The 12,261-nt window shown below is 42.3% G+C and overlaps 1 protein-coding gene across 1 annotated transcript; it reads left to right on the forward strand.

Moving 5' to 3' along the window:
* The first annotated feature begins 502 nt into the window (after positions 1-502).
* pom121 (POM121 transmembrane nucleoporin) lies at positions 503-10,870 on the forward strand. Its single transcript, XM_082549080.1, has 13 exons — positions 503-1,116; positions 1,773-1,979; positions 2,135-2,284; positions 3,977-4,057; positions 4,170-4,341; positions 4,432-4,520; positions 4,601-4,680; positions 5,378-5,496; positions 5,585-5,684; positions 6,073-6,351; positions 6,443-7,918; positions 8,468-8,566; positions 9,127-10,870. The coding sequence occupies exons 1-13, from the start codon at positions 542-544 to the stop codon at positions 9,225-9,227; spliced, it is 3,528 nt and encodes a 1,175-aa protein (XP_082405206.1). The 5' UTR covers positions 503-541; the 3' UTR covers positions 9,228-10,870.
* Positions 10,871-12,261: the final 1,391 nt, after the last annotated feature.

Raw genomic sequence — 12,261 nt, forward strand, 5'->3', positions numbered from 1 at the left:
ATCTGAGCCCGCAGAGTGGAAGACGTCACAGCGGCCCCCGGGATTACAGACCTGTGGCGCTGACTTTCCACGTCAGACCCTGGAAAGACTCCTCTCTGACCATTCCCAAACTATTATCAGGATCCCCTTCACAAACTGCATGCTATGTTTACTCCAGTTAACTTTGTCTTTATGTTTTATGGACAACAGATGGAAATTAGCCCTTGGCTATAATCTGGTATGTTTACATTCATGTAATTTTTTTTACATTTATGTTCATTAACATGCACTGTCCTAAATAAATTAAATTAATATTAAAATTGAATTGATGATCTGAAACATTTAAGTGTGACCAATATGCAAAAAATAAAAATAATAATCATACATATATTTTACACAAGAGTTTACATTACATTTGTCCAAGGTTCAGCAAAAGGAAGATTAATTTAATGAGCAGTAACACTGGCGGCGTTTTACAGCCCCACCTCGGTAGATGGCGCTAATGCGCGTGAATACAAATATAAATCCAAGAAGTAATGTCGGAAGAACAGCATGATGGGATATGAGAGTCCTCCGGCGGCGCGTTGCCGCCATGTCTCCTAGAGAAAAACATTTATTGCTTCTCTCTGCTCTAGGCCTAGTTATTCTCGCTTTTTATTATATTCCCACTTTTCTTTATGTGACCTTAATTCTTGCAGTTTGTTGTATTGTCTGTTATTATCATAGCGGAGAACCGCTTCCCGCCAGGTTAGGCCCGAATCCTCGGGGTGGGCTAAACGTTCCGGCCGTACTGCGGCGCTGGCTGTGGGGCTGGGAGGCGACCGGCGTCTCGGTACCCGCACGGGGGAGAGCGAAGAGCAGCGGCAACAACAGAGCCGAGCTCCGGGAATCAGAGGGACACTTAAGTCAAAGACTCGCTGAAAGCGGAGTTTATCGAAAGGAATCCTTATCAAGCGAGTCTTTTCTTTTTAGCCCCCGGGATTTTCTCATGGGGAGTTACATCGGGAAACCGGAGAGCCCAACCGCCGACTCGGGGAGGCGGAGAGCTGTGAGAAATCCCCGAGAGCAGCTCCGGGAAAAGCTGGCCAGACCCAACCACGCCGTCTATACTCCAAACAGAAGGCTTTCATTTGCTGGGTATGTTCAGGCTAAAATCAAATCAATCACATCTCGGTTTTACCGGCGTAATACAGCCCGGTCTTTTTGAATGGAGGCGGTTAAGTTGTTGGAATTCAAAAGGTTAAAGGTGCAGCTTGGCGGTTTTTAATGACTAACCTTCGAGTCGTCAGAGCGATCTCTGTAGCTCCACACAGCTATCCAAATGTGCTACACGTTACTGCAACCCTATGCGTATATATCTGTACAGGTTATGTCATGTGCAAGAGTTTCTCATTACAGTAATTTACTACTAATATAGTACCGGCATTTCCAATCTGTGAACAGTTATGACAGAAAACTTGAATTGTTGGCCATATAAATTACTTTAGTACTGAAAAGCATATTTAGCAGGTTTGCTGTATTGGCAATGTAGTAATGTATTTAGAAAGCATTAGACTTTTACCTGACAATCGGATTTATTTCCGCTATCGCCCCAACCATTATAGAGACTGACGAATGGTATTTAACATGAAATATCAGAGACAGGAACAAAAGTTCACGTTTTCTGTAATATTAGTGAGTATTATATGTTTGGGTTTTCCCAGAAAAATCTATTATGGCCATTTGTGGGATTACGAAAAGCAGACTTTCAGACCCTTCATTTTGCCTTGGCCTCTAATTGTTCTGTCCTGCAGGGAGACACCGGGAGCAGCGAGCAGGTTCACCATCACACCCCAGCGCCACTACCCCCTGCAGCAGCCGGGTGTCTCGTCAGTGGGAATCCTTCCTCCCGTCAAATGGGACGGTTTCAGAAAGAAAAACATCCTCAGCCCTCGCAATTCCCCGGCTGCCCTCAGCCCTGTCACAGTGAAGATCGCCAGGCCTGACCACAGCTCCCCCAGGTCTCTGTGCGATCTATGCATTACAGTGTTTCAGTCTAGATCATCAGCTTGAGTCAGATCTCTTTAAACTCTAACATAACCTGTTTTAAGAGATTAATGTCAAAACCCTTTTGATAAAACTTTTGTAATGGCTGTTTACCTTTCTTTTGTTTCAGCATGGACCATTTGAGTTATGCCGTTCTCCCCAGAGCGCCTGCCGATCCGTGCTCCAGAGAGAGTGTCCTCAAGGTGCTGAAGGAAAGCCGCAAGAGAGAAGTGGACGACGAGGACAGGAGCTTTACAACTGAGCAGAAAAGCAAAAGAAGGTACGAGGCAGCACATGAATGCTGACAAGCTTTATATTTTTGCCTTTTTATGTAGCTTGGTGACACTTTTTTTTTTTTTTTTTGTCTGATAGCTGTAAGGTTATTATAGTAAACTAAAAGTAGGTATAAAAACATTTCAACTGAAATAAATTAAAAAAATAGACTGGAAAAAAAAAGGACTTCCTATACTCGCACGGCAAACCTAAGACATAAAAAGTATCATGTGTTTTGTTTAAACCTTCTTGGTCTGTAGGTAATGCATAGTGTGGTTATTAGCAAGGCTACAGAAAAACAGCCTGTTGATGCTTTTAGTTGTCTCGGTCTCTTAGCTTTACGGACAGCTGCAAACAGAATGGATGAATAGCTTTTTCCTATTAACACCATTTCCCAGTCCATTTGTGGTGCACTTGGAAAGCTCACTCTTCTAATGTAATGTTCCAACAAAATATACACTCCCACATGGGGCCTTGCATTCTTATGAATGTATATAACATCTGCATTATAATGCTGTATTCATTTCTTCCCTTTTTCCCCCAGTAATTTGAATAGATACAGATCACACGTACAAATGTGGCCTTAAAGTCTTCTATAAATACATTACCGAAGCTCAAATGCAGTTTTGAGTTACTGGATGCCAAGAAAATTGGAAATATCACTAACACTTAACACAGCACATTTTACATAGGTTTTCTCTAGGGCTGGGCTATATCATACCGTTCACGGTAATACCGGTGTAATTTTGGGCAACGATAGGAAAATGAAATATCACAATAGAATATGGGTAAAACACGCGTGCGTAGTGCCTTTGTTTACATACGCACATGGCGACGAGGCAGAATGAGAAGAGCGAAAGTGGATCGTTGAATGAAACGGATGAACCAGAATTGGTTTGTAAAAATGCTGCAACCTTAGTGGTGTGGAACTGGTTTAGCTTTCGTCCGTCAGATACACAACAAAGCACTATTTTTGGTAGAGCATGTTAGCGGGCCGTCGTCATCACCGTGTTGTTTGGAAAATACGGCACACTTAAAATCAATCCTTTGATTTTTCTGAAAATCGACAGTGTGCCTATAATCCCGTGTGCCTTGTGTATGAATTCTGGTTGTGTTTACTGACCTCGAAACGATTTTATGTCGTACACGGCGCTCGAAAATCTGTCAAATGTTTTAGTACGACTAAGCTACGAACCCGCACCGCTTGATTGATTGTCGGAGCATTACGGCTATGTTAGGCAGGCGCCTCGCGGAGTGATACGTACTGTGCTTCAACATAATATTACCGTATTGTGTGTGTATAACCTCTTTTTAAGTTTTGTGGATATTAAACATGGTTATGCTGATGATATGTCGGCCAGTTTCCACTGGAAATGCCTTTTGATTAAACTGTCAGCAAGGAATTTGCACTGTTACATTTTTATATAACTTTAATGCACATAAAAAACAGCTGCTTGTTTAAGTGAAAATACATTGATGGGTTTTTTGCACTAATAAAGTTGTGGAATTGTAAAGAATTTTGTCTAGTGTCAATTAGATCATCAGTTATATCGTTATCGCAAATTTTCAAATGTATATCGTGATAAATATTTTTGGTCATATCGCCCTGCTCTAGTTTTCTCTATTGTTATATTTCAAAATAATAAATGGTTGTTGGTTTTTTCCATTTTATTTTTTAATTAATTTTTTACTTCCTAAGACGTAATGACAGCGGTGGAAGTGCACACTCTGCTTTTGAACCCCTTTTGCCCAATGGCACGCCGTCACAGCTGGTTCCTAAGTAAGTTAAACTTTTCATACAGTTAGATCATGTCTTATGAAAGCCTGTGGTGCAGGGTGAAGTATAGTGTGGTGCTACCTGTGCATTAAGAGAAATACTTTCCTTTTCCCAGGCCAGGAAGTCTGAAAAGAGGGATGACCTCACTGACTGAGGAGTCCATTATGAAGAGGTCTCGGACATCCTCAATCAGCTCTGGCAGTGGAGCTCATGCTCCAAGAGGAACCCCGGGCACCAGGAGAAATGCCATCCAGAGTTCCTACAGCTCTTCATTGGGTCTCAACCAGGTAACTCTTCTCTGCTGCATTAAAGGACGCACAGGATTCTAGAGGAAACAGTGGAGCTATGACACTCTAAATCTTGTTTTCCCTTCACAGTGGAAGAAGCCGTCAGCACCCAGCTCCCCTCTGTCCAGCCCTGGATCATCTCGCTGTCAGACTCCAGAGGGCATCTCAAAAAGACCCAGGTGTGTCTCTGTTAGGCTTCTGATCAGTTGTTGACATTTAATCCAGTATTGCGGATTGTAACCTTAAGTTTCATTTCCAGAGAGGACGACACGCAGTCTCCCAGCTCAGCATCCTCTGCAAAGTCAGATCACACGTCTATGGACAACACACTTGTCTCTTGTGAGTGTCATACCTTGAGTAGCTGTGTTGTGTAGGGATTCATCTGTCCTAGAAATGCAGCTCTGTGCAGCAGATTATTTAGATTTATGCAACACTGACTGAAAAGTTCTACTACTAATTAAAAATCCATAGAGCTAATTTGCTGGGAAGTGATCATAGGTAATGCTAGTTAGACTTTATTTACACAAAGTCATTCCTTATCCCAGAAATTCATTCACTTGTACCCTAAAGACCCATTTTCCAGCATGGGGTTTATCTTAGTGGCCCTCTACTGTTAAGTTAACTCTTAAGACTGTTGAAGAATATTATCAGAGTTTTCAAATGGGACTCAAACTCATGCGTTTGAACATTATCATTGCAATTGTGCTTAATTCAGATTGCTTCTTTACTTTTAGAGAAATTGATTAGCCAGTTTGACCCCTCATTACTCGGTTTAAGAAAATGGTTTCCAGAAACATCCCAAGAAAGGCTGTTGGTTTTTTTTTTTGGTTTTTTTTTTTTTGGTTTTTTTTCTTCTTGTGGCAAATGTTCATTCATTCAGTGGGTCTGAATGAACGAACAACAAGTTGGGATTTGTGCAGTGTTCAATCCGTGTGCCCCAAAAATTTAACATGAATGCAGTTGACTTAAAAGAAAAAAACCTTCAGAGACATTAAATTGCTTTCTATTTATTGTGCCTTGTATGATGATGTTCCAGTCAAACTGGCTCCATTGCCCAAGGTCCAACTCAATACTTCGTCAGACTCTGGTGGTAGTGGGAAAAGAAAAAGGAAGATTCAACTGGTGTCCAGCAACCGGGATGATCACATTTCTCTGGTAAGGATTACTGCAGTCTCATTAGAAACCTCTGTTCTCATGCTTAGCCATTACAGTGCTTTTAGTCTCTCCTTGTGCTTCCTTGCAGCCCCCACCTCCTGAACTGGGTTATACAGTTACTGTTAAAGATCTAGATGAGGAGAAAAAGGCTGGTATAAGTAAGATACAGAAGGTCCTGGAGACACCTGGTAAGTTGCATTCAGTTCAATCTGTTAACCCTTCATTCACATGTAAAGATTTAAACACCAGAAAAAATATTTATAGAATAGAAAAGAATAAACCTTTATTATCCCACGGATGAGAAATTTTGTTGTTACACAGCTCTTATAGTAAGGGGAATATAAAACAAAGACACAAAGTGGTCGTTTATACATAAGCAACTGAAGTCCGCATATACAGGTAACAATGTACAGAAATGTGTATAGAAAAATCGCATGGAGATATGTATAAAATGTACATAAAATATATCTATATTACTATAGAGCCATTGTGAAAGAAGTCAATCTACATAAATGTGTTTCAACCAAAATGGAGGAAAAATCCCTAGCATGTCTGTGACCCTCTTCTTTCTTTTAGCTCCAGAGCCTGAGAAGACTGTCTCCCCCTCAGCCACCACTTCCACCCTGCCTGCCCCCTCTGCTGGCTCTACTGCTACTGCTACAACTTCCACCACAACCTTGAGCAGCCTTCTGGCAGCTCCCTTGCCCACATCTAGCTCTGCCACCCCAGTCATTAACCTGGATCCCAATCCAGTGAGCAGTGCCGGTACAGTGCCTGCAGCCCCCAACCCACTGCTGGAGGCTTTGAAGAAAGCTAGTGCTCCTTCTCCCACATCCGCTACCAGTGCAAGTTCAGGTACAACTGCTCTTCACTTGATTTAATTTTGACTACCTTTAATTTCTTTGTTCTGTACACTCATGTTTTTTTCCTCCCAATGTGCCCTTAGTGTCTGTATCAACCACACCCGCACAACCCAGTGTTTCAATCCTAAAGGCATCAACAACAGTGGCTTCCCCACAAATCCCTGCAGTCTCCCAGTCCTCCTCTGCGTCTGTGCAGCAGTCCTCCGCCTTTGCTCAGGTCCTGCTGGGTCAGGTCTCCCAGGCTGCCAGCAGCACCCCACCTATGGCAAGCCTATTTGGGGTGGCTAGTCAGGTCAGCGCCTCCTCTGCTTCCTCAACATCTAACTCAACTGCTGTTACTGCAGCCCCAGCCAGCAGCTCTGCATCAGTCAGTAACACCAACCCACTAATGGCTTCAGGCTTTAAGCCCATCTTTGCTGTAACCGCCACCACCACTTCAGCTACATCAGCTTCAGAAAGCAAACCACCTGTCCAGAATTTCAAACCCATCTTTGGAGATGCCACTGCGGCTACTGGCTTTGGACAGCCTCCATCCCTTGCAAGTGCAAAGGCAGCCTCTACAATTTCAAGCACAACCAGTACAGCCTCAGTATTTGGTGGATCAACAAGCAGCAACACAGCTGGCCCATCTCTGTTTTCTGGCTCAACCACCACAGCTGGCACATCCACAGGCTCCCTTCCCACTTCACAGCCTGCTCCACAGCCAGCTATGAAATCCCTATTTGGAAACTGGAACACAACATCTACAACAAGTACCACCAACTCAGCTTTGAATCAGGCTCAGAATGCTGTCGGCACAATTCAGTTTGGAACTGCTACCACTACTACAGCAGCAGCCACGGCCCCAGCTCCAGGACCTGCTACTGCTTCAACCACAACCTCCAGCCAGGGTACCTTTGCATTTGGTGCCACACAGCCAGATGCTCAGGCTGCCAGCCAGAAAGTATTTACATTTGGCCAGACAGCACCCAATCAGAACACAACCACTGCTTCATTTGGAGGCTTTGCCATGGGCAACACAGTTTCCACTGCTGCTCCTGCTACCACACAGTCAACCTGCAACTTTGGAAAGTCATCTTTTGAAGCCCCAGCAGCTCAGACAACCTTTGGCTCCACAGCAGCAGCGCCAAAGCCATTCACTTTTGGAGGCAGCGGAGCGTCATCCACACCTGCTTCTAACCCTGCCCCAGCTCCTTTCAACTTTGGGGCAACTCCTACCACCACAGCAGCCACTTTTGGTACCCCAGCTAAACCAGCATTTGGAGCCAGCACTGCTGGTTTTGCTTTCGGTGGCACTGCCGCTCCCTCAGCCGCACCCTCAGCTCCACCAAGTTTCGGTGCAGCAACCCAGGCTCAGAGCTCCTCCACACCCACCTTCGGATTTGGCAGTGCAGCTCCTCAGCCGGCTCCCTCTGGACCAGCTCAGCCAGCATCCGGTGGATTTAACTTTGGCTCTGGAATGCCGTGCCCTCAGTTTGGAACACCAGTTTCCAATAATCCTGCACCACAGATGGGAAGCTTCAACTTTGGGGCTGCTGCTACAGACAAACCAGCTTTTGGTAAGGAATTAAGACTGTTGTTGTTTTGCTTGTTTATGTCTTAAGCCCACCTGTAGAGCGGTTCAAGCAATGAATGTAATGTTGGCTAGCTATTTCTTTTGGCTGTTCCCTTGCTTGAAAGGGTTTTTATCACACCAGACATTTGATTTGGCACAGATTTTACTCCGGGTGACCTTTTTGTGTCTCCTCCTGGTCTCAAGTCAGGGATCTTTCTCGTGTTAGGCAAAGATGTTAACCACTACACTAATTTTGTCTGTTGCGAATATCTTAAAATAATTTTAGTTTTGATTACCAGTAAATGATAGTAAATTAATTGAAATGATTGGTATGTGAAACATAACCAGTAGTTGAATTAACGGGTCTCAGTAGTGGGGAGGGTGGGCTGCATTTTTGTTTGTTTACATCGCTGTATGGTTGCACTTAAGTGTGAGTGCTGGTTTCCTACTGTGCCACACACTGACAGAAAGATTTCTGTGGTTAGGTTACTATGTTGGTCTATCAGAGTTTTAGGTGTTGGGTGTTTGAAGTTGCATGCTGTTTTCCCTGCAGGAACGTCAACACCATCTTTTGGCCAGAGTGCTGCTGGAGGTCCAATTCCCTTTGGAAGTCCTGGAACTCCACTCCAAGGCTTCAATGCTGTTCAGTTTGGTGAGGCATCAATTTTCTTTTTCTTTTCTTTTTTTTTTTTTTTTTAAGAGGTGATGCCCAGCTGGGGCTTTAGTAGGGATGTGTGGCTAGATGTTTAAACGATGGTTGCTCTCAAGGAGCTGTAACCCAGTGATTTAAACAAATTAGTCTTCTGATTTTATTTAGTGAGAGTGCAGCACCATCACAAAGTTTTATTGATAAATTTGTTAAATTACTCTATACCTCTTCTGTTGGTAATAGGATGCTACACTGTAGCATTATGCATTGCAATGTAGTGGGATTTAGCCTGTTTATCTACTGCTGTGAGGCCGAAGTGGAAACACATGGGTTCTGTTATTAAAGGTGGGCTTGAGGCAAGCTTATGGGAATTTTTATTGGAGCCAAATACTTAAAAGCATGTTGCCTCACTATAAGAATTCCTTGTCAGACCTGATATTGATCCTAATTTAGATGAAATTAAGAGGCAGTTTTGAAGTTTGAAAATTTGATGCCACTGTTAAGAACTGGATACTTTGTAGCAGAAATTGTTACATATCCATATATTTTTTTATTTTGTTTAGGATCTCCAGCAACTCCTTCCTTCTCAATCGGAGCTGGATCGAAAACATCCGGAGCACGGCAGAGGCTGCAGGCGAGGCGACAACACAACAGGAAGAAGTAGCCTGCCACGTCGTTCCAACAACGCATTCGGAGGACTCCAGCTGTTGCTGCTATGGCTAACCTGGCTAACATTGCTCTGTTCTAAGCCCAACATCCCACCCCATCAGGCTACCACCATGCCCTCTGCTTCCTCCGTCTCCTCCTCCAGTGGGTTGTGCTGGCCCGAAGTTTGCAGACGAGTTAGAAAGAGCACATTAGCCTACTGAGTCCATGACCCAGTGAGGGAATGCAGCAGTAAGGAGAGAGAAACCACAATTATGTACTATACTTGAAAGAGAAAAAACTATTTGATAGATGCTGAACATAAGCATATCCAAAGTTCTTTTTCCTTTTACCATACACGGACACTCCCATTGGTTCGTCTTAAGGAGAAAGTTGAGTCGAGCTAAAGGTGGAGCTGCGGCTCAGACATTTATTTTTTTACGTGAAACGCTCGCTGGTTTGTATGTTACCTGGATATTTGAATACATTCTCTGACTGAGTCTGAATGGGATGAAATGCACAGTCAATTCAGATAAGGTACACAACACTGCAGTGTAAATGTAAAGTTTTCATTTAAATTATTTTTTTAATTGGCTCTCTGACCCTGTAAATGAATAATGTGTTTCTGCACTTAAAAGGGTGACTTAGTAAATGTCTTAACGTAGTTTGTGCAGACCCTTGTGTTCTTGTTTCGTACTCTTTGTCATTGCAAGCATTCCCAGAGTCCTCCTGTGGATGGCCTTTTTTGATAGTGATTGCCAACTGATTGAATTAGCAGGTCAGTATGTGAGTAGGATGAGTACTCGACTAGCGCTGACAAACCAAAGCCAACTCTTCAGCTTGTTCCCTGTGAAAAGAATCTTGAGATGAGAGTGTGCTTGTGTGTGTGTTTGTTGTGCCAGACTACCTCTCTTTGCGCCCAGGCACTGAATCCTTGTTAATTCACTGAAACGTAACAAATCTGCTAGAATCAGTTACATTTTACCTTCAGCCTACCTGCTGTTAATGCACATGTAACTGTGATAAATGGTGAGTTTTTAAATATCTGCACAGCAACACATCCCCACTTCAGAAATGTCACTGCTACCTTATGTCAGATTTACTAAAATTACAGTCTGTTCTATTGGATCTCTCACAGCGATACAGGGATTTTTTTTTTGTTTCGTTTTTGTTTTTATTATTATTTTTGTTTTTGAGCATGCAGCAAACATGGACAGTAAAGCAGTTGATGTCAGCTGTTTTATTCAAATGATCTCTGTTCTCAGTAATAATCACCTCTTATTGTGAAAAGTGAGCCGTTACCAGTTGGGTTTTGTGTTTGTTTTTTTTTGGGGGGGGGTCTGTCTTTGTTTCTTCTTTTTTCTTCTTTTTTTTTTTAAATTTTTTTTATTTGGATGGTCAAATTTGAATAAATAAAAATGTGAGTTGTGGATGTTCCACATTAAACCTTTAAAGATCGCCAAATTTTCTTCCCAAGATGTGGAGGCTATACTTCATACTGTGTATTAGCAGTATGCTGTTTTTGTAGTGGATATACAAGTATTGCTTAGTAATGTTGCAGGAAGTTAAAGAGGACCTGTTATGATTGTTCTTATTTTCTGTCATGTATATACTGTTACAATAGTGGATCCTCGTATTAAACTTGGCCAGAGTTTTGAGTAATTTGTTCACTTTATGAACAAGTAAACCCTGTCAGGCATCAAACTTCTCCAAACGCACAGTTTCTGATAGTTTTTTTTTTTCTTCTTCTACTACTTCTGGTTGTATGATGTTTATGAGAGGAGTAATCCTTAACACCTCTCTTTGTGAGGGGCATCCAATCAGAAGAGCCCCTTAAAGAGGGGTTTGCTACACATGGTGGATGAACAGCAGAGCAAGAAGGGAAAGTGATTCTTTATGGAGTCTGGATTTTTTTTTTCTCCAAGCTTCTGTGGGTTTCTCTTCTGAATTCGGGTTTCTCCCCTGCCAAAAACATGAAACACATTGGAAAAATGCTTTGTTAATGACATGCTGCTTACAGAACAAGAATGTCAAGAATTGATATCCAACATACTCTGAGAGATCTAAGTAGTGTTTTACTGGGCACTGTGTCTACGAGTTAGTCCCAATAAATTTAAGTGATTTAATTTCAAGAAAGCTGGAGTTGAAATCAGATTCAATATAACGTTAGACTAGATATAAGTCCAAACTTCTTTTTCTTCTCAGAAAATAATCACACTGCGTTTTAAAGCATATTTGGAAGTATTACCACTTGCCACGGAACAGTAAATGGCTACTTTCCTGAAGAATACATGCTTTTACTTTAAATATTTCAGGTATACTTGATGCAAATATCTAAATCACATTTATTTAGGCTTGTAGACATGGTCAAAATGAAGTTCAACTCAGCATGGGGATGGGTAATTTAAGAAACTTTGAAAGGTGAAAATGCCTGACAACTTTGAACTGATCCAAAAACTCATTTAATTACTTGTTACAAACACAGGAATGCAGAGGAGCATCTCTGAATGCACAGCATGTTAAACCTTGAAGTAGGTGAGCTAAAGCAGCAGACACCCCACAATCAGTGCCACTCCTGTCAGCTCAGAAAAGGACACAGAGGATACTCTTCACGCGGGATCGCAGAAAACGGACAGTAAAAAACTGGAAAAAAATTTGCCTGGTCTGGTGAGTCTTGATTTTTACAGAAATACTCAGATGGTAGGATATAAATTTTGGTGTAAACATCGTGGAAGCATGGCTCCAACCTTTTTCCTGAAAAGTTTTCAAACATTCCACACACGCCAGTCCGCTAGGTGGCATTAGAGACGATTTGATACCCGGATTGTGCTGCATTCATGACTACACGCAGAACAGGAAATGTGAAAATTATGGCAGTTACGATAGGTAACGCCATTAAAACTAAGAAAAAAACGAAAACGAATAATCTAAGAGATTAAGTTGTCTTTTAACGTCATGTTAAAATCATGCAAGCCAAACTGAATGGAAACGGAATGTTTATACATTTAAAATAAACTGTATATGTTTCACGGAAATGTTTGGGGACGGGGGAT

Source organism: Aulonocara stuartgranti (assembly GCF_965226115.1).
Source record: "Aulonocara stuartgranti genome assembly, chromosome: 10".
Lineage (NCBI taxonomy): Eukaryota > Metazoa > Chordata > Actinopteri > Cichliformes > Cichlidae > Aulonocara > Aulonocara stuartgranti.

Coding starts and splice junctions, on each gene's coding strand:
- pom121 (XM_082549080.1), top strand. CDS start 542: ATGAGAGTCCTCCGGCGGCGCGTTGCCGCCATGTCTCCTAGAGAAAAA. Junction 4,058..4,169: donor CCGTCACAGCTGGTTCCTAA/GTAAGTTAAACT, acceptor TCCTTTTCCCAG/GCCAGGAAGTCTGAAAAGAG. Junction 8,567..9,126: donor CTTCAATGCTGTTCAGTTTG/GTGAGGCATCAA, acceptor TATTTTGTTTAG/GATCTCCAGCAACTCCTTCC.